The sequence below is a fragment of the Tiliqua scincoides genome, chromosome 2 (genome assembly GCF_035046505.1).
Source record: "Tiliqua scincoides isolate rTilSci1 chromosome 2, rTilSci1.hap2, whole genome shotgun sequence".
Lineage (NCBI taxonomy): Eukaryota > Metazoa > Chordata > Lepidosauria > Squamata > Scincidae > Tiliqua > Tiliqua scincoides.
This window is the reverse complement of record NC_089822.1, coordinates 157,101,324-157,123,696: the sequence shown is the minus strand read 5'-3', so window position 1 is coordinate 157,123,696 and position 22,373 is coordinate 157,101,324. Positions and strand designations below refer to the sequence as shown.

The following is a 22,373-nucleotide window of genomic DNA, read 5'->3' as shown; positions in this document are numbered from 1 at the left end:
CAGATAACTAGGTTAACTGTGTTCAAAATGGTGGAGTTGCCCGGATTTGGGAGCCACATGTGAAGGAGTTCTTGGCAGAAGGCTGCAACAAGACACCAAAACCTTTGCAAAGAAGGACATTTCTGTCAAAAATGGGAGTAGGTGCCTAACAGATCACATCCCTTCTAATGACATTGGCTGAGGTTCAGATGCATCTGACAGAGTCTTGATGGGTGGGGTCTTGTCACATGGGCTGAGAACTTCAGATGACGCCTCTTTTCCATTCCTGTTGATTGACAAGGCAATGTATGAATGGACTGCCAGCTGCTATCTTCCAAAGTCTTGCTTATGTCCACTTCCCAGGCATCAATGTAGGAGTTCTTGGAAGATATTATACAACGTTGACATACTATTCTTTGCAGACAGTTTCCAAGAATGTCTCAAATGGAGTTAGTGAGTGCTTGGTTACCAGGTTGATATGGGGTTGGTTAAGTAAGTGCCTTATGTGCATGTAGTGGAATGGAGAGAGAATGCCAGGCTCCGCTTTCTTCAGGTTATCTGTGTAGGAAAGAAGGTTCTAGAAGTATTTTTAACTTTTTAATTTCCTGTATCAGTTGCCTGCTCTATTCAATGTTTTTCTATTTCTACTGTAAGCTTAAACCACCCCACATCCCTAACCATTCTAAAACATTATTGAATTAAAAGGAGCAGGTATAAAAAGGGTGCATGGGAACTCAGGACCCAGAGAGACTACGGTGAAGCTAAAGGCCTTGCCAAAGAAATACCCTACCAAGGACCTTCTCCTCAACAGGCAGCTCCTACTTGGCAGTGAGGTAGTACAGTGTAAATTCAGCTTAGGAAACCCTAAGAGGCAGGCTAGGGGAAAACTTAGAATGGAAAGGGAAAGATTGCTTAGTAATGGACTGGTGAACTTCTTCAGGTGAATTGCTTCATGATGGGGATACTGTATGTGGTTGCTGTAAAATGGATTAGTAGTCCACATCATGTGCAGTTCTCGGACAATGGATGGTCTACAGCTACAATTCTACACATGCATACCTGGGAGTAAATCCAATAAAATCAAGTAAGGCAAGCAGACTTAATTCTGAGTAGATATTCTTATAGGATTGTGCTGTGAGAATTACCACACAATACAGATGATTGACATTACAGCCATCACATGGAGCAGCCTTCTATATGATGGTTGATATAAGAAAATGTGGGTGGTCTACAATAACAAGAGCACCAAAGTAGTTGTTCACAATACTGCAAGAAGAACCTCTCGTTGATATTACTCACATGGACTCAACTTACTGAAAGTGTGCTGCGGCATACTCCACCATTGTATAGTGGCAGGTGTCAAGAGCAAGGGCAGTGTTGGTATCTGCACCAGTGACTTCTGATTCCAAGCTGGGGGCAGAGGCCTGAAGAGGCAGGAAAACACATCTCAGAGAAATGTAGCATGAGGCATGTAGGGTTTTGTTCACCAGTGCCAGTGTTCTCCCCTCTGGGACAGTCTCCCATACGTTCCCAGCTCTGAGGTTTGCAGGTTTCCAAACATCTCTCTCCTTGTATGCTACACTCCAGTAGGCCTCTCCCACTATCTCTTGAACCCTCTTTCCACACAGACCTCTCAGATCCACACATCCCTCCATCTGGCCAACAGCCTCCCAAGACAGCTACTAAAGAATCAATTTGCCTCCATCTTAGTCTGCCTCACCTCCTTTTTCATGGTTCTCTCCTGTGCATTTCTCCTTAGGCTCTTCCTGGTCTCTTCCTGTCTGTTCATATGGAGTCCATGGTAATCAGGAGCTGCGGCAGGTTGCACTATGCCAGAAGGGAAAAGGCCAGACCGACCACCAACAGAACCAAACTGCCAGCCTGTGGAGAAAGAGACTGAGGCTCACATAACCACAGGTTTATTTACACAACAGTTCACACAATGAACTGTTTTTTCGTTGCCTTCTTTAAAAAAAAAAAAAAGCAAGACAATAAAACCCAATCAGTTGAAAAACTGTTTCAGGGAGGATGGGGAAATGGCTTTGTGACATCATAGGCACAGTTGGTCAGTCGGCACTGTGGATAGTCAGTTTTGAATGTCAACAAGTAGGAGTTATCCCGAAGTTTGACTGTTAAGCAGGAGACTGTACCACTGAACAAGATGTGGTGACTGCACTTCCAGAGTGGATTCTCTCCTCAAGTCCAGAAGGTGCCCAACAACTATGAATTGCACCTCCAGTGGGCATGTAAACACTCCATACTCTAGATAGGATTCTTAAGCAATAGGAAGACCTGTCATGTCCGGACCTCATTACCTGGCTCTAGCCCCTTCATGGGAAGCAGCCGGATGAAATCATCCTTCTTGAAGCTTAAGAGGCTCTTGTCATCTGTAATGTAGCTGCGTAGAGCAATTACGTAGTTGGAGTCCTTTGGGGAGAGGGAAAGGGAGAAAGAGCACAATATAAGGCTGTAGTTATTCTGGTGGTGGTGATGAATCTCCATTCTGCCCTTTACTCTGCCCAAAGGCAGTGGGGGAGGAGTGGAAGACCCACTCTATGCACAGGTCTTCCTCTCACCTGTTTCAGTTCATGTAGGAAGAGCTCCACCATGACCTTAATCTGCTGGGCCTTTGGAGAGTGCAGGATTAGCTGCTCATTCTTTAGGCAGAACTGAAGTACGCTGCTGCCCATCAGCCCTAAGGACAGTACATCTGCATAACTGTAAAATCCAGAAAACTTGATTCATATCTGGCCCTTATACAACTTGGTCAAGTTTAGCACCAGCAAGCCACCTCATCACAGCCATTATGATTGTCCTTGCCTATAATACTTCTTGCCTGTTGTCAGAATTAACTTGATGTTGGTGCTCACATAATAACAAACAAAAAAGAGTCAAAACGTAGGAAGAAAGAGAAAATTCAAAAAGTGACATAAACGGGAAGCAGAAACACAAGCGGCAAAAGGCTATCTAGTCTACCTGTACCTAAAAGTAGGACCATTTGCCCATTAGCCCCACACAGACCTACCAATGCAAACTAGTTTACAATGTGCTACAGACAGAATATGCATGTACAGCAAATAGCTGCAGATGACTCAAGTGACTGAGCCAACCCATACACTGTAGAGGAGGACCAAAAACAAGCCCAAACACACAGGGTCATTGGTTGGTTCAACTTGGGTGGAAAATCCTTCTGATTCTAAGTGCAGTAACCCTCAAATTCACCATTTTCAAACCCCTTTAGACAGTGCTCATGCTACCCAAATCAGAGACAAAATACAAGGTTACTAAACAACAATGAGGCGACCTGACTGAGAGAGACTATATATAATAAACATGATGATGGAAGTGTCTCAAATACATAGTACAAGAATTAAAGACATGAAGAGGCCCTGTCTGTAAGCTCAGAATCTAATAGGATAAGAAAAGAGGGGTGAATTAACACCCAAAAGCAGGGGTGACAAACTTTGTGGCAGGAGGGCCACACTATCTCTCTTACACTGTGTTGGAGACCAGGAAAAAAATAATTAATTTAAAGTTAAAATTTGAATAAATTTGAATAAATTTACATAAATGAGTAAGAGATGGCACTTATATGAATGAAGGTCTCGTGATAGCTCAAGGCCTATAAAAGACCTTGCACAAAGCAAGGCCAGCCTTTCCTTTGCTGCTGCTGCTGCTGCATCACAGATGTGAAACAGCAAGCAGTGGAGGGAGCCCTCCGCCTGAAGCTCACGCAAGAGGTCAAACAGTCAGCCCTCATGCTGAGAGTAGTCATGTCGGGCCAGTGCGGGCTCCAGCAAGTCTCTGGAGGGCCAGAGGCTCATTGGAAATTGGGGGCTCTCTATGGGCTGGATTGGGATTCCCTGAGGGCCACAAATGGCCCCTGGGTCTGGGTTTGGGCACCCGTGCCCTAAAGGAAGGGGAGAGTTATTTTACTATAGCCATACAGAGCAGCACAGGCTCTGAAGCCTGTGGGGAACTTGTATGCTATGAACACTCAGGCCAGATCTGCACAGAGGTGCACAGCAGTGGCATCCTGCATATGCTTGAACATGCAGTCAGCCAGTGAGATCTGAACTGTGTCAATACCCACCATGTCTTTCTATAATCTGCAGATGCTGCAAACCAGCAATCAGGTTTGGGCCTGGAGTAGGCATTGTGGGGATCAGCTTGCCGCAATATATTGGCAAGGAAACCGTGGTCATCTTCCTGAATCCCCCAAATGCCATACATATTCCACATCCTTGGTAATGCATTTGGTTTCCTCTCACCTGTAGCTGCAAAGGATTTTCAGATGCTCAGGACTGAAGCCCACTGCTTTTGCTCTCTTCAGCAGTTGCAGCCCTCGGTGAGAAACACCCAGAATCTGGACATCACTCCCATTTTCTCCCTGTAAGAGAAACTACCACTCAGAATAGCTAGATGAAATGTCAGCTCTGGCAACAGGAGCAGCATTAGCACAGAGATGACAAAAAGCACAGATGGAGGAAGGGTCAAAACCTTTAAGGAAGATTCTCCACTGCTGTGCCTGTTAAGTGTCTCAAAGTAGGCAGACCAAATAAAACAGAAGGAAAAGGGGAGAACTCATGAGAAAACCAGGCAATGGAAATGGGATGCTATGAAGGCTGGAGCCAGATGTAAACATGGCAGCAGGCAGATAAGGAAACTTTGCACTTGTAGAAGCCGAGGCTCTGGCTTAAACATGAGGCCAAGTGGTTTGCTTAAGATCATGCAGTGTGTTCAGGGAAAAGGTTAGATCTGAAGGAGGAATATTATCACTTACCACTGAATGTTTTAAACCACTGTGCTACACCAATTTCCCATGCAAAAATGTAAGCAGGGCCACACCTGCATCTATTTAACCACAAAGTCCCAGCATTGACAAGGGTAAGTGATTAAAATGGATCATAAACCAACCCTAAAGGCTCTCCCCGCACCCCACAGGACAGAGGTCCCAGGCTGTCAAGCAGTAGCTAGATTTGACCAGTTGCAGACTTGGCCCCTGTGCTGCCCTGAGGCATAGGACCACAACATGTCACCCCCCCCCACACAATATGCTGCTACCCCCCCCCACCAAGGAGACTCACCCAGTTGTATGGAGTTTCGTGCAATGTCTCCAAGTGCTCCAAAAGCCTTCTGAGGCCTTCGAAGCACTGTTAAACAGTACTTCCAGTTTTCAGTCGCAGTACTGGAAGTACAGTTTAATGGCACTTCAGAGGCCCCAGAATGCAGCACGAGGCCTCCCCAGCCTGCAGAACAGCCCCAGAGGATGGGTGGAGGTGGCAGTGGCGCAGTGCGACCCCCATGTCCCACAGGTGTGGCACCTGGGGCTTTTGCCCCCCCTCAACACTCCCCAGGACTGCCACTGAGCCTGACTTGCCTTAACAGGGAAAAAGCGAGAGAAATAGCTGGCCCAGTTATCACGAGCAGCCACCACAATCCTCTTCTTAATCCCATCTTCTGGAATGGAGCTGGCATCCAAACCCACCTGGAACTCCGCTGCCAGAGATGCAAAAGGAGAAGTGTCATCAGCAGAGATTGGATGCAGCTCAGTCTTAATAGATGTAATTCACTGATGGAATTAAAAAGATTTTCTTCTGCTTAAATGCATGGAGGGTGGAGGAATTTATTTCTCAAATTGTCACTATGACTCTTTGTTATACCTCAGCCCCATCCACAGAAACAATGTGTCACTTTGGATGTGGTTCCTAGGTCCTAGCATATAGACAACTTCAAAATTCAATGAATCATACATGCACATGGAACCTAATGGTTAAGATTAAGGGGTAGCAATGGATTCATTATGTACTTGCTGAATTCAGACAAGTGTACAGATAAGCTGAACCACGTCCCTAATGCAAAAAACTGTGACAGATGCATCTAAACAGCTTCAATTTCTGACAGAAGTGACATACTTCTATATATTTGATTGACAGATATATCTTATGAAGGGGAGAGGGAATATGAGGAGACTGCTTACTCAACAGGTCTTTCATCTTGCGCCTTTCCTCTTTGGAGATCCGAATGCAAGACTCTGAGTAAGTGTCTCTCACAATCTGAGAAAGAACAAAGAAGACCATCATCCACCAGAATCACATGTTTCTTACTGAAAATGCCAAGAGGAGTCTTTGAAGCTGGGCTGGGAGTTCAAAGAGGGAAGCAGGTGTGTAACTTGAAACAGGCAAGACAACATAGTGAGGAAATATAAGGAAAGGTCCTTTAGGAGAGGCTGGTCAACCAAGAGGAAGAAAAGCAGGAGAGTCACAAACACACATGGCCAGTGCTCACCTGGTTACATAACAGATTCAAGCTGTAAGGGTGACTGAAGTTTTCCTTGGGGTAAAAAACCTATTAGGGAAAAGATCAAACATAAATTTGTTTATTAAATGTTTTAAATGCACTTTATTCAAACCAGCCAGTGATCCAGTACATTAATGCAAGCTTGGTTTTCAGGGGCACAGTTCTGTGTGAAGAATATAGGGCAGTAATGTTTGTTCACGTAAACTGGTTTGACACATTGTCACATAAGGTAAACATATAATGCAGAGGCTATCTACGCCAGAGTCTAAGGGGCATGTGCCCCAGGTGCCCCACTGAGGGGGGGGAGCGCATGACTGCCCCCAGGCTCCTCCCAGTCACCTTGGGGCGCTGCAAGCTTTGCAGCGCCTTGTGGCTTCAGGAAAGGCTCCGATCCTTTCCCCATGCCAGGAGGAGGCACTGCAGAGCCCTAACCTAGGGGAGAACATTGCGATGTTCTCCCAGAGGGCAGGGCACTGCAGGCTGTGCTGTAACTCCTCCCGGCATCAGGGAAGGCTTGGAGCCTTTCCTGATGCTGGGAGGAGGCATGCAAAGCCCCGCTCTGGGGAGAAGTCAGGGCAGTGATGTCACAACATTGCAAGATGCCATTACGTCACTGCCCCAGGCACAGGGGAGAGGCATTATGCCTGATATACTGTACACATGCAGTTTCAAAACAGTCCAAGCCAACCTCCATTATAGTTGGGGATCAATATCTGCTTCAGCATTCTGGCTGCCATGCCTACTCAGAAGTTATTCTCACCTTTCCCATCCAGTGAAGCCAGTTCTCCAAGACAGTCTCCTCTACCCTGAACAGTGTGATTAACTGAATGTTCAAATTACTGACATTCTCTCTCTCTCTCAATCTCTCACCCTTCTCCCCATCTCCCCACACCACAAAATGATGCTAAAGAAAAATAAGGAGAGCCTGAGGGACTTGGAACTGTGCCTGCATTTCATAGTATTAGACATTTTGAAACTACCTTTATAACAGTTTTAATTTCTCCATTTAACAATGCAGTAGAATTCTAGGAGGGGTACCCCTCTTATGTCCTTCATGGGCATCTATGCACCCTGTGTTAAACATCAAGGTAAGAGAATTGGTAGCCCACAGCAGACCATCATAACCTTTCACCTTCACATTTAAGTATTTTATAAAATGAGGGAATGCACTGACAACACTCAAGTACAATTAGATTCGGTCACAAAACAGATTAGCAGCTTGGACAGGACTAGTCACCAGGTTTCCCAATTTTCAGGAGGTGTTTCATAATAGGCATACAGAACAGATAACAACTAGCCACTTCCAGAAAAGCAATGACAAGATAAGTTGGACCCTGACCTACCTCTTTGCGCAGGAAAAGCTTCCAGATAGGGTTGGCATAGGAGAAGCTGACACTAGCAGAGAGATTGAAGAGCTGGGTTTTGACACCAGCATCATCTTCCACCATTGTCTGAGCTGAGCCTAAATATGACAGAATGGAAATTAGAAGGGCTTTTGTGGTACTTTAGTGATCTTCATTATTCACAGTCATGTTCTCCCCAAAATAGGTCAGCATCATCAATCAATCTTCATCAGAGGTTTATAACAAGGTTATTAATTCTTTATTTTTTCTGTTGGTCTAAAATGGATAACTTACCCTATTCATAAGTATTTACTGGCTGAGGATAAGACACAAACACTCAGCAGACACAGACAAGTCAACTAACTAATACAGGAAGATCAGCTGAAAAGAAGAAGACAGGATAGTGTAATGGTAGGGAGTTGGACTTAGACCTGGAAGATCCAGGTTCAAATCCCTGCTCAGCCATGAAGCTTTCTGTGTGACCTTGGCCAGTCACTATCTCTTAGCCTCACCTACCTCACAGAGTTGTTGTGAGGACAAAAGGCAGGAAGAAACCATGTACTGAGCTCCTTGGAGGAAGGGCAGTATAGAAACGTGATAAATAAAATAGAGATCAGCTTGCCATTAGCATCTAAAAAATTGTTGGATGCCATGCAAAAATGATCTGAAACAGTGTAATACTAAACAGTACCCTGCCAATCAGCTAATCTGGAGGTGGTTACAAAGGACACCATTAATAGTTGATCTCTGCTTTCAAAAAACAATAGATATTGACCATTTAACCTTTTATAAAATTCCTGATACAATATTATTTTTCTTTGCCGTTGCTTGTATATCACTTGAAAACAGCATACTCAAAGTAGCCTTAAAAAATACCCTGCTAACTGGGCACAGACACTTTTTCAAGTGGTGCTCCTCTTATATTCAGCAGGGGAAGAATAATTGTCCCTCTTCACCCCAGTGTTTTTTCTAGTGGCTGCCTGCTGGTGTTCTTCTGCATTTTTTTAAGAGTGTGAGCCCTTTGGTGACAGGGATCTTCTCCATAAACCGTTTTGTGAACACTTTTGTTGAAAAGTGGTATATAAATATTCTTAATAATAATGTTTTACATGAAGATAAGCTATATCACCTTGTGTTTTACTTTGCACCCTAAAGATATTTGTTGTTTCTAAAATACAGTGGAAGCCAGACTATATTGCTCTGCCTTAAATACAGAGAACACAATATGATGCATAAGTCAGAATGTTTGAAAAATAAATTAGTAGCTATAAAGTGAGTATTTGGTGGTCATTTCATGGAAAATACACCTCATCCATAAAGTCTGTGGTGAATCAGCCTATCCTGCTCAGCAGAGTTCAACACAAGCCTTCATCAGAGAAGGCAGCAAAAGCTAAGAGCATTGACTTACCTTTCAAGTTAGCTTCTTCTGTGGCATTGACTGAAGAGAGGGAAGGTGGAGGTGGGGGTGGCCCAGAGGGAGGAGGAGGAAGAGGAAGCACTGAGGCAGGGGGAGAGGTGGGTGACCGAGCAAAGAGGTTCATGAGGGGCAGCTGTTTTTCTCTGATGGAGCTGGATAGCTTGCCAGGTGGTGGTGGTGGCAGTGGTGGAGTTGCTCCAGGGCTCCTCTCTGGTGAAGAAGAGGATGCCTGGCAGCAGAAAGGAAAAGCAAGGGGTATTTTAAACCCAGCCTCACATCTCACTTTCAAACAGCTGTATAGGAGCAACATGGAATACTAAAGAGTAAACAATGTAACTTTAATATAACCCAGTTAGTAGAAGGGGGGCACAAAGGCAGGAGTAACATAAGAGCTTTGCTGGATCAGACCAGAAACCATCTAGTTCAGTATTTTGTTTCTCACAGTGGCCAATCAAATGCCTCTGGGAAGTCCACAAAGAAGACAACCGCCTCCACTGTTCCCACATTTGATACTCATGAGGCAAACTGCTCCTGAACGTGGATGTTTCACATAACCATTATCGTAACTCATAGCCACCAATAATACTTTTCCCCCATGAATTTACAACATCCCCTTTTAGACTGCTTCGGTAAGCGGCCATCATCAAATCTTGTGGCAGTGAATTCTGCAAAGGAATTAGGCACTGCATGAAGCATTGCTCTACGCTGCTCCTAAAGATGCAGATAATATAGAGATTATCCCAAGGCCACCTAGTGAGCTGTCTGATGCGTAAGTCCCAACAGGATTCTGGCTACTGTCCCACACTGGCTTTTCAGTATGTCAATACTGGTGGCAGGCCATCACTCACCGGTGAAGTGCACAATCCTCCAATCCCCAGCTTTGTCAGAGCTTCCTCCTTTGGGTCATTCTTCAAGAAGGGTTTAGCAACTTTTCTGCAAGTGAAAAAGAAAAAAGGAGTATGTAGCATCTGCCTCCCTGCCCAACTCCTGTGGAGCTCCCCTCCCCAGAAGTGCAGGTATCCAGCCGATGCAGGGCAGTGAGGAGGTGTAGTCACCGCCTAGCATCAAGTGAACTGCTGTCAGTGGCCCAGCTGCCAGCAGCTCCAATGTGACTGGCTCAGAGGAGGAGCAGGTATCTGTTCAAAAGAAAGGGTAGGCAAGCTAGACACAGATGAGAAGGAGAGGAGAACAAGGCAGGAAATAATGGAGACAGAGACTGGACAGAGGCAGAGGGAAGGAATGGACAAAGAGGTGGCCAGCTGAGGAAGTGAGGAGGATGGGACTGCATCAGGTAGAGGTGAAGAGAGGCAAAGAGGTGGTAAGAAATGAAAGGCACAAAAGGGGAAGTGAGAGAGATGGAAGAAAAGAGAGTGTGAGGACAGAAAGAGGCAATGCACGCAAAACAGGTCCAAAGCAAAGGAGAAAGAAGGGAAGAATCTGACTCCAGAGAGTCCCATTGGACTATAAGGTAGGAGCTTGTCCCCTCTGGTAGGGGTCATCCCAGGCCATCAGGCTCCCCATGGTGGCGGGATGAGAAAGAGATGCAGAGAGAGTTCAGGCCCCCTCAAGGAAAACCAACCCAAGGAAGCACAACAACTCAGGCAGCCTTTGGCATACTGAGTGTACTCCCTCCCCTCCCCAGAAGTTCTGTGTAAGGGCAGAGGACAGCCAGCAGCTCCTGGAAGAAGGGCATAGTAAGAGAAGTGCGGGGGGGGGGGATTTTGATAGTACAAGGTGTCAGTAAAGAATCCTGGAGCAGCATCTCCCCTGGCATCTGCTATCATATGTCTTCCTTGCATTGCTGGTGTAATTCCCCAACCCCTATAACATTAAGCTGGCCACCTGGGATGAACACCTAGGGGTAGGGGCAACCACTGAGTGTCATGATGAGTTTTCTGCATGTCCACCAGCAGAATCATACATAACAATGTACCTGACCCTGTTTTGGAGGCATTCTCCTTCAGATACAGTGCCAGTAAGAGAACACTGAAGGACTTCTAGCTGTGTGAATTGCTGTGAGGAAGAGGTTAGTAGCCAGGTAGGTAATGTCCAGCCCCATGACTGCATGATGCTAATTTATGCATTTAAAACATTTATATACTGCCTTACCCTTCTAAAAGAGGCATCCAAGGTGGCTAGCAATTATTAAAACAGTACTCTCTTTATCACAGTAACCCACAAATATATTTTCTGGTAAGCAGAGCTGCTGAATCACACTGGCCTAAACTTAGGAAATCTAATTCCTTGATCAAAGCATTCCTCACCTAAGAGGCATAATGGGTTTTGGTGGTGGAACTGGTTGGCTCTTGTGTGTTTTAATGATATTTCGAATTTCCTGGGTTGGTTCTGATTTCTGTGCCAGCACAGAAGCTTTCATCATAGGGGGAATGTCCTCCTTGGCTTTCACTCCTTGGTCATTTCCTTTTGGTACAGGAGGCAGCAGGGCTGGATCTGGAACAGAGAAGAAGGTGGGATTTTGAGAAATCAATCTCTGTTTCTGTCGTGCATCCAACCAGCCTTGTCTCCTCAGTTCCTTCCCAAACACATTGCTGTTCCCTGTTCATTCATTCATTCAAAATGTTTTAAGCCCACTTTTCCCATCCCAATGGGAGATGCTCAAAGTCCCTTACAAATGTTAAAAATTAAATAAAACAATAAAATAAATCATAACAAAATAGCAAAAGCAATACAAAAAAAAACTATCAGCAAAAAGACAATAGCAACCATATAAAAGCAGAATAAAAACTGTAGCAAGCCCTTCAGTCAGAGAAAATGCGTGGGTTTTCAGCTGCCAATTAAATGCTGGCAAAGACAGAGGGCCCAATCCTATCCAATTCTCCAGTGCCAGTGCAGCTGTGCAAATGGGGCATGCGCTGCATGCACCCTGCAGTGAGGAGGCAGTCGCAGAGGCCTCCTAAAGGTATAGGAACATTTGTTCCCTTACCTTGGGGCTGCATTGAGGCTGTAGTGGTGCTGGAAAGTTGGATTGGATTGGGCCATGGAACATCTTGATCACTAAAGGGGATCTCACATCCAAGACGCTACCATGAAGAAGAACCTCTCTCTCTCTCTCCTCTGTTACCACCTGCTGAACCTCCACTGCTGGCAGGAAAGCTCCACACCCATCAGAGCGAAACTGATCCCTCAGGTACCCTGGTCCTAATCCACTTAAGGCTTTAAAGGGAACAACCAGCATTTTGAACTGCATCCAGAAATGGACCGTCTGTGTAGTTGACATAGCAATAGCGTGATGTGAAACCACCTGGTGGCAGTCAAAACTCATGCAGTAGCAGTCTACTAATTGGAGTTCTAATGCTCTATTCTGTGCATCCTTGAGGTCGTACAGTTGCCAAATGGATAGGCAAGACTGGCCCACAGAGGTCATCATGACTGAGGGACCATGGGCCACCTTACAGGCTACTATGTTTTGTAAATGGTCAGCACCTTCAGGGCAATGATTAATATATCTATGTTCCACTACAACCTTCTTAAAACACTCTCTACATTGATGAAGACAAATTTTACCTAGAAAAGCTTATGACACAATAAAAAATAAAGCTGTTCTCTGAAGGTGCAATCCTGAGGGTGCCCTCGGCAGTTGCAAGTCCCTTGCACTGGGTGAAGAGTGTCGCAGAAGTGCCATAAAGCACTTTTGAACCACCTTTGGAGGAGGGAGGCTGGCACATGGATGTGCGCTGGCCTCCAGACACTGGCCCAAGCCCCACTGGAGGTGGAGGAGGTAAGCCCATGCTGGCCAAGTCAGGCCAGCATGGGGGGTCTGGGGCGGCGTGGAAGGGCAGGGAGGAAGCATTTTGGGACGGGGGAGGGTGGGTGGCAGACAGGCCTGTGGGTGAGCAGTGACAGGGTCCCCAGTCCCGGCAGCCCAGGGCAGCTCCATGCTGCTTGAATCTGCGCTACCTCTTAAGGTGGCACAGATCTGACTAGCCCCATTGGGGCTGCTGCGGCTTTATCCAGGGTAAGAGGAAGCAATTCGCCTTGTCCTGGCTGAGCCACTTTTGGCCCCAACCCCGTGTAAGATATGTGGCAGGCCAGCTGGCCTCCCCGTGCCAGCATGGGTTAGGATTGGGCTGTAAAACACTCTGACTTCTTACAGGACCTTTCAGAACCCAGCATTTGAAAGGGATGGGTTGCTTCTTACACATGGTCCACTTGCTTTAATTATATTTACTCAGAGCTTACCTGATTTTAATTCTGGACTAGCATTTTGATCCTCTGATTGCAGGTTCCTTGGAGGACGCCAACCCTTTGAAGATGGGGCAATTTTCTTGATATGATTTGTTTGCTGACCTGTGTGGAGAAGAGTCAGGCACTGAGAATTTCTTGAATCTGGTCTTACTGGGTTTCTAGTAAAAACCACCAAATACTGTAGTAGGTTTTGGAAGGAACATGAAGATCAACCCCCTATTAACAGACTAGTTTATATGACAGGCCACATCATTTCTGCAAGGATGGCAATTCATAAGCAGTATGAAAGGGACCAATGTACCTTAGATATCTATAAGACAAAGAAAAAGCAGAGATATTGAGAACTAGTGTGGTGTAATGGTCAAAGTGCTGGATTACAACTGATGTAACCCAGGTTCAAATTTCCACTCAGCCATGAAGCTTCCTGGGTGACCTTGAGTCAATCACCTGCTCCCAGTCTAACCTACCTACTACGTTGTGAGTCTAACCTACCTAACCTACAAATATGGGTGGGGGAAGCCATTCGTGTTGCCCTGAGCTCCTTTGAAGAAGAGTGGGATATAAATGCAGTAAATAGAGGAAAGTGAAGAAAAGCTCCTGCAATCACCAACAGATGTGACTGAGGGAAAATCTGTTCCTGGACTCAAACTGTTGGACCATGGAAGCACAAGGCAGACCTACCAGAAAGCTCTTACAAGCCATTGGCATTTCCCTTCGTAACAGAAACCAGCATAAAAGATTATATTACTTTGCATCAGTGCAAAAAACAAAGTGGTGTTGATGTGGACAGATGAAGTAAAGCCCTATCTAGAATGGATTCGAGAGGAATATAACAGCATGCAACTCACCCATTTTCTGGAAATAGTCAATTTTCTTCTGAACACTCTCTAGAGAGACGGAGTCCTCTTTGACATCTGAATGTTGCTTTTCTTGGAAAATCTGAATCTAAAGCACACCAAGATCAGCTCAATTAGGCCTCACTTTCTGAGAGGGACCTGGAACTCCTCTCTATTGTTCCAGATTATAAAGTTGATCAGAAGCACCACCAGAGACATATCTAAGCTACAGGATACAACCCAATTCCAGTTCCAGTCCATATAATGCCCAGAGTGAAGTAATGAAATCCCCATTGTGCACTCGCCATGGTCTCTCACATCCAGAGCACTAGATGTATAGGCAAACATCACCTATCCTCTCCTGCAGCCTGGTGTGAGCATAGGAAATTACCTCCTGGACTGGAGTGAGTATATAGGGTGGGAAAAGTACCCAGAAAGACATGTTAGTTTGTAATTTGTTTTTAACTAGCCTTTCCACCTCCATGCCAACACTTGCCCCAATCCATCCATCTGGCTATTCAATTACTCTTGCTTGATTTCCAAAAGCTTCTTGTTTTCTTCCCTTTTATTACCATACCTTTTTGTTTGGGTGTGTTTTATTTATTCAATAAATCTTTTTATTTAACGTTTCCAGCTGTGTGGTCTCAGTTCACTTGAGAGGGAAGTGGTTGCACTGTCTTCCCAGACCACCCATCTCCACTACTATTAGGATTTTAAGGAGATCCTTCAAGATTTTTGGGTTCTCTGCCTTAGTAGAGAAACACAGACTTGTGGCTAAAACTTCCAGGGGACAAGGTAAACTAAAAATATTGTAAGCTTTACACAAAGCAGATGATATTCTTGCATCTAGATCACTAAACACATTGTCACTGAATGCACATCACTTCCAAGACTCTGCTTTCCCACTTCACCATGACATTCTCAGTGTGATCTGATGTAAACCCTTAGGGTTTGACATGATCAGGAGCCCTTTCTCCCACTGTCTGACAGGGTCAGGAGCACCTTCTCATGGTCCCTTCCTGAATGTCTTGCATCTTGTGGCAAATCACTCATATGTCTAGTTTTCACAGACAATACATGAGGTGTTATATGCCTGAGCTATACCACTTCAGACAGCAGGTGGAGGTTCACACGCTTCTCCATAAACAAACAGTCCATTTATATAAAAATATTTGCGTACCGTTTTTCGCCCAAGGAGTGCACATGGCTCCTCCCCCTTTTTTTCTCTTCACATTAACCTGTGAAGGATGTTGGGTTAAGGTGGCCCAAGTTCACCCAATAAACTTCATGGCAGAGCAGAGACTTGAATTCAAGTCTCCTTGCTCCAACCCCAACTCTCTAGAAACTCAGCTTCAGCTCAGCATAGAGAATACCAGCAAGTTAATGTGTTAACCATGCATGTTGGTCTGAGCTCCTTGAAGGAAGGGTTAGATTCTGTGGAATACAATTCACTAGGCCTAAGCAGCTGAACTTAGGGGTTCTCTTTTGTCTTTTCCCCTCACGCCAGCCTGAACGAAATAATCTCTAGTGAAGGGATACTTATTGGAATTTGAATTCTGAACCCAGTACCGGTGCTGATGGGCGAGGTGGAGATTCTGGTGGTTTAGGTACTGACACATCTCTGTTGCTGTTGTTGTTGTTGTTGAGTCTTTGGTGTTCAGAAGCTGGGGTGGGCCGAGATGGAGGAGAGGTTTGTCTTGGTCTTGACGGTTCTGGTGATTTTTCTCGTGTTGATACTCGTGTCGGTGTTCGTTGTGATGGTTCAGGTGACCACCTCCGTTGTGATAAGCGTCTTGAGTGTGAAGCTTCAGGAGATCTCCGCCGTGGCCTGGGAGATTCGGGTGACCATCTTCGTGGTGATTCGTGCCTTGTTCTTGAAGAGTCAGGAGCCCTCCCTCTGGGCAGCTGTTGGTGCTCTTGTTGCTGCTGGGAAATTGTCATAGCTTGAAGAGTCATCTGCTGAGCCTGCAACATGGAATCCAGATACTTATGAACTGCTTGTGTTTATAATCCATAGCTGTTAGTCTTTCAAACCCATGATTCACTTTCAACCCCAACCTGTGATATGGGGCCAACTTTTAATTCTCTCTTTCTCTCTCTCTGCTTTTCAACCATAGTCTCCTTTCCCCAGCTTTCTCCTAACACTACCCCCCCCCCCCAAAAAAAAACAACCAAAAAGGAATGGTGGTGTTGCCACTGCTGTGACCCAGTTTGGATCAAGTCCCAATCTACTTAATGAAGACTAAAAGATTAGGCCAGTGGTTCTCGAACTTTTCCGGCTGGCGGCTCCCCTGATCCTTGTGGCCAATGGCCACGGCTCCCCATTACATCACCTCACCTCAGTTACCCCCAAAATGAGGATGAAGGTGTTATAATTATACACTAGAAACAAACAAAACAAACAGCTGCCAGCACGCTGAGGCAGAAATCCTAACCACACTTACTTGAGAGTAAGCCCCATTGAACAAAATAGGGCTTACTTCTGAAAAGACCTGGTTAGGCTTGTGCCCTGAGTTTGTTAGCAGCACACCTGGAGGGTTTTGGAAAGGGGAGGGAGAGAATTGATGAATTTGCTGGGGGAGGGGAAGACTTTTTTGTGTGTATCTGCTAATTGCAAACTGATGTGAAACGGAGACTCAGAGACTGTTTGGCTGCAATCCTAACCTCACCTTCCTGGCAGTAAGTCCCATTGAATACAATAGGACTTACTTCCGAGTAGACCTAGTTAGGATTGTGCCTTTTGTCTTATAATAGCAGCCAACATGGGAAGTATCCCCCCCCCCCAAAAGGAGGCAGGAGGAAACAGGTTTTTGTTTTGTCAAGCATTTGGGTGATGGGTTGGTGGTTGCCTCCTGTTCGTCTATATATGGCGTGTTGCTTGTTGTATTTCCCCTATACATGCTGCTTTATTTATTTTACTTTTACAGTTGTTGGCCTGAACTGCCGACCCCCAACTATGCACTTGAACCATCCATGCCACATAATGAGTAATTTGTTCAGGTAACTCTGGTAGCCATATACAAGAAACATAACTGGCAAATTAGAAAAGTTCATGGCAGAGGGAACAGGACAGTTCACTGTACACCTGCTTCTAGTCCACCCTTTAAACATTTTCACTTACCATGAGCAAGGCCTGCTGGTTGATAAAGGCTTGTTGCTGAGCTGCTAACTGGCTGGGATCCACAGATGGGACTACTGGCTGGGGCAAAACCATAGCTGAGAGACAGAGACAAGGCCAAGAAAAGTCACAAAGCAAATACTCAGTATCCTTACTATATGTTGGCCGCTTCTTGTAACATGATGAACTTCCAAGGACTTAGGAAATAGGATTTAAGAATTCAGCCCAGTTCCATACTGTCCACTGCAACATTCAGTAAGTACCAAAGACTGAAATAGTGTGTCAAAACACACCACTGTAACAGGATTGACAAGTTGCACAACAAGTACTATTCTATTTGAACAACAAATTCATTTCCCACTGTTAATGCGGTAAAAACGTGCTTTAATATCATGCCGTGTTCTCATCCAGCAGGCTCTGCTTTCACGTATTTCACACTATGTTATCTAGTTTCGGGGAAGTGTCGAGTTACCAACAGGATCAGTGAGCTCTTGCCCAGATATGGAGAAACAGGCCTTCTGTCACAGAAATCTCCATGTTCCACCACATTCAAACTCTCAGACGATCTGCTGCATTCTTGTTACCTGGCATGGATCCCATTCCACCTAGCCCTGGCATCATAGGCATGGTTGCTGGCATCATTCCTCCCATGGCTGGCATAGGTTGGTAAGCTGGCATGTGCATCATTCCTGAGTAACCTGATGGAAGGGAAGACTGTCCTGATGTCATATGCAAAAATCACCTACAATCCACACAACAAAACTAAACTGGTGATTCTACTCACGCACATTGGACAAATTACTCAGATTTCTATTAACTACCTACAAATCTTCTCATATTCCTCACATTTTAAATAGGGTTAGCTAGAGTCTATTTGGCCACATGGTACCACAATTGATTCAAAGCAAGCAAGTTAATACCACCAAGGACAACAATGAAAGCAAACCACTTAAGGTGTGATTCAGAGTCATACTAACCCAATGAACAGTTAGAGAGGAAGGGAATGGCTGGAAGAGAATGAACACAAGCAACTTTAATGATAAACCCCTTCTCAGTCTGCAGAATTCTTCAATTACAGTAAGATGGTGAGCGTGTGCTTAATACAAGGATATGGTCCATAGGCTCCAGCATTTTGCCAAAGCCAAGCAGGGAGACTGCCTTGGAACTCCGTGCATGCCATCTTGAGCATTTAGATGGAAGAATTTGCTTGCCATTTGGCCCAGAGCAAGGTAGCATCTTTTACCACAATAAGAAATGCAATGCAAGGATGATGAAACAAGGACTTTTAAAAATGCTCATTCTTTGAAAAAGAGAATGCTATTCAAGAATAGCCTTGGACACTGAATCCCAAAAGAGGTTCTGCCATTCTGAGGTTTTATCAAGAACTGATGTGATCTGGGCATAGCAAATCAAAACCCACTTTGAGACTGGCCCAGGTTAAGATAACAATGGTAAAGATTCTGGGACTGGAATATTTGCGGGTTATGGTAGGAGGCCTTTTTGTAGAACTCCAAGCTGGACAGAGCTCCATGCATTCAGCATCATATTGCCACACAGCCAAAAGTGTACAGGTCTAGAATCTCAAATTCACCATCAACAGCATGATTGATGGAACATGTATACCTTCACACAGGAAGTCACACACAGCTCTCATTTGCCAAAAGAAGAGCAGCCACTGGCAGCAGTGTCAGAGAGGTACAAGAGTTTCCCACCAAGTATAAACTCTGGTTCTTTCCTACCCTTGCACTAAATTGTACCTGAAAAAGGTCCTTGGTGAGTGGGCCCAATTTTCCCTCCTCCTTTCATACGTCCAGTCAGACTTCCCTCACTCTCCACATCCTGCAGAGAGGCAAGAGAAAGCCCAGTTCATCAAATCATGAATGAGAAATATCTATCAGTACAGGGACAGTGATTTTGTCTCAACTTCTGATAAATCAGTTCCCCTTTTTCCTTTCTTTTTTCTTCTATCTATTCCCATAAGGATAGTCCTGGCATAAGGTCCAACAGAAAAGATGAGGGGCTGTGAAATCAGCATCACTGGAGAAAGATCGCATGCCCAAGGAGACAGGATTTGCTGTCTTCCTCATCACCTTGGTCCAACCAAGACAATGGCACTAGCCAGCCCATTTGCTGGGATTGATGTACACCAGTAAACTGGGATCCAAGTCCACCTGACTAGGTCAAAGAGTAAATAGGGATATCCAGGTAGTCATAAACCAATCAGATGGACCAGTGAACATAACCAACCCTAGATTTCTTAAAGTGAAGCCCGATGCTCATGAGCATTCTGGCTTGGCTCCCTCAGAGATATCTGTGTGACCAAATGCTCACATGCCTGCTGGGGATCAGAGAGGTGTAATGGGATCTTCAAACTGACACTGGAGTTAGTACTAGGCAAGGAACAGTGAGATATAGATACACATTTTTCTTTAACATTTGCACTTGTAGCTTTGTTAAGATTCACACTTGAGCACTGCCAACATTCAAGTGATTTCCCAAGTGATTAGCTTATTTATTTCCCCTTGCATTATCCAACCCCACCCCCAACGCTTGTATTCTAAATACGCTCTTTATAGGTTTGAACCCTTTGCCTGAATGAGATTGGTTTAACTCAATCAGAGCCTTTCTGTATTCCTTCTTGACCCTGAGTTACACACTACAGCACTAGTGGTGTGAGAGTTAGCTCCATAACTTGAAGGGAGGCTTTTGAGGATGACCTTGTCCTTTTAGTGGCAGAAGAGTCTACTGATCTTGGCCCTGGCATAGAAATAGAACTGGGTAAAACAAAAAAAAGGGGTGCACCAGTGTTGTACCTCCTTCCTTGAGCCCCAAACCACTAGAATTCTGAATGCTAACAAAGTGTTAGGAAAGGGAGTGCATGACAGAAGCAAAAGCAGCTAATCCCAAGGGAGAAAAAAAAAAATCAGACTTACTGATAAATGAGCCTGGGACCCATGATGCAGCAGTGGCATGAAGAGGCCATCCACATAGTAATCCAGCTCATTGGAAGATCTTGAAACAGATCTGGTCCCTGGTTCTGCACAAAAATTAGATTCTGAACAGCAGACAAAGCTGATCTCCACCCTCCAGAACCATTCTCAGCACTTTCCCATGTCAATTACACTCTCTCTGTAAATCCCAGTGCCCCCTTTCCCACTCCCTGATTCAGGTATGGATGAACACACACATTGAGCCCTCATTGACTCAAGGCCCAGAGATTGTAACCAACACACACCCCAGTTTTCCCCAGCTATATTTGAAGCTAGGTCCTTCCCTGTCCTGAGACAAGGGCTTACCGGGGTAGGTGACATGGTCAAAATTTGGAGGCAGGGAGGGTGGGGGGAAAGAGGGTGCCTGAATTCCTGGTGCAGGAGGGATGTCCAAGAGAGTCCTATCAGAGGAGAAAATCGGTAAGATCAGAAAAGCAGAAATGCTGGGCATACAAAAGAGGTTGTATAAAACAAGTGGCAGAATCACTTACATATCCATAGAATTCTGTTGGGAGTAGTCCTCGTGCCACTCTGGTGTTATGGGATAGTCAGGGGAGGATCTAGAGGACCACCTCTCTTCTTCTATTTCACCAATAAGATCCAGTACAAAATCACAGCCTGGCAAGTCGTGCCAAAGCTTACCTGTGAACATGGACACAGACCAGCCACGAGGGGCCTTATCCAGGCCCCTGATATCAGCAGAGTAAGCAGATGTAATATTACAGAAAGGAAGTGATGCATGCAAGAGAAAAGTGAGCGGGGCCAGAAGGAGGGTGCAAGAGAGAGAGAAAAAACAGATGTGAAAGTTATTCTTCCAGTTTTTGTATTATTCTGAAAACCAAAAATAACTGTCAAATCCAAAATTGTTCCAGCTGCTTCTGGGTGTACCTTGAACTCAGGATCCAGCCTGCATATTGCTCTCCTGTGGTCCAGGACTCCACTTCAGCCGAAACACTCTCCTCTAAGCAACAGAACAACAGAAGCAAGGTAACAAAACCTAACTGTTGGCAAAGAGAACAGCACACTGCAAAAGGAAAGGATGGTGCTGGACCCACAGCCCCAAACTATGCATGCTTACTCAGAAGTTTACCCTTGAGTTCAGAGGGACCTACTCCCACCAACTTCAAGTAGAGCAGTGGTTTCCAAACTTTTAGCACTGGGACCCACTTTTTAAAATGACAGTCTGTCAGGACCCACCAGAAGTGATGTCATGACTGGAAGTGACATCATCAAGCAGGAAGAGTTTTAACAATCCTAGGCAGCAATCCTACCCATACTTAGCCAGGACTAAGTCCCATTTACTATCATTGTTAAAAACATATACATACAGGTGCAACCTTGTTATACAGGGATTTAACTCAACAGGAATGGCCACTGTAAATGAGAAGAAATTTGCAGATCCCTGGAGAAGGGGAAAAATGCACCCCTTTAAAATGCTTTTCTTACTGTCATAGAGATTTTTATCTCAACATGATGAGAAGGGCCCTTTAAATTAAAGGAAAACAGTCCTTTACAAGAGGGGGCAAGAGGGGGCAGCCAGCTGACAAGCCATCAATCATTCTCTCTCCTTCCCCCTGAACATGTGAAAGAAAGATAATCCTTTCTAAGTGCCTGGAGAGAGACTGATTGTTGTCTTAATAACTCTATCTTAACATCACAAAGGTCAGCAAGGCTGTTTTTAAATCACCTGAGCAATGGGACTTTGTTTTTTAAATTGAACACTACAGTGCTATTTTTGCCATCTGCAAGAGGAACCCTCTGGAATGAGACTCAACCTGTAGTTGCTTCTTAAAAGTACAGATCTGTCACTTTTCCCCAGATGCAGTCACATACCATGGTCACATCAAGCCTAATATATTAAAAATATTGAAATGAATGGGGACCCACCTGAAATTGGTTTGTGACCCACCTAGTGGGTCCCAGTCCACAGTTTGAGAATGCAGTTGTGAAAGACATTACTGGGGTAAGGTGGAATGCTAGACATGCTAATTGGCAACAGATAAAGCTGCTAATGTTTATGTTCTTATTACATCACACAGATAAAAGACATCAAAGATAGTCTGAAAAAAAAACTAGTCTACCTCTGGAGAGAGGAACCTTTCTGGAACACTACCTTGCTTTGGTGTAAGAGAGTGAAAGGGGTAGTTAGACACAATCACTTTTTCAGAAGAGATTCAGATGTGC

At 45.0% G+C, this 22,373-nt stretch overlaps 2 protein-coding genes across 2 annotated transcripts in view; one reads left to right on the top strand and one right to left on the bottom strand.

The window, feature by feature from the left end:
• RECQL5 (RecQ like helicase 5) overlaps positions 1-1,773 on the top strand; it is an 83,698-nt gene extending 81,925 nt beyond the window's left edge. Inside the window, exon 22 of the transcript XR_010793835.1 lies at positions 1,739-1,773. The gene's annotated coding sequence lies outside the window, so the exon portion shown is untranslated. The remainder of the gene's footprint in view (positions 1-1,738) is intronic.
• The window catches only part of MYO15B (myosin XVB), an 83,525-nt gene that overhangs the window by 14,089 nt on the left and 47,063 nt on the right, over positions 1-22,373 (bottom strand). The window contains 23 exon segments of the mRNA XM_066612879.1: positions 1,279-1,403; positions 1,700-1,860; positions 2,295-2,406; positions 2,556-2,697; positions 4,251-4,369; positions 5,360-5,478; positions 5,960-6,035; positions 6,268-6,327; positions 7,623-7,741; positions 9,031-9,268; positions 9,888-9,972; positions 11,304-11,445; positions 12,227-12,241; positions 13,258-13,347; positions 14,094-14,190; positions 15,651-16,046; positions 17,203-17,297; positions 17,784-17,897; positions 18,957-19,038; positions 20,133-20,236; positions 20,496-20,590; positions 20,681-20,878; positions 21,078-21,150. Of these exon segments, the coding sequence (XP_066468976.1) occupies positions 1,279-1,403; positions 1,700-1,860; positions 2,295-2,406; positions 2,556-2,697; positions 4,251-4,369; positions 5,360-5,478; positions 5,960-6,035; positions 6,268-6,327; positions 7,623-7,741; positions 9,031-9,268; positions 9,888-9,972; positions 11,304-11,445; positions 12,227-12,241; positions 13,258-13,347; positions 14,094-14,190; positions 15,651-16,046; positions 17,203-17,297; positions 17,784-17,897; positions 18,957-19,038; positions 20,133-20,236; positions 20,496-20,590; positions 20,681-20,878; positions 21,078-21,150 (2,857 nt within the window).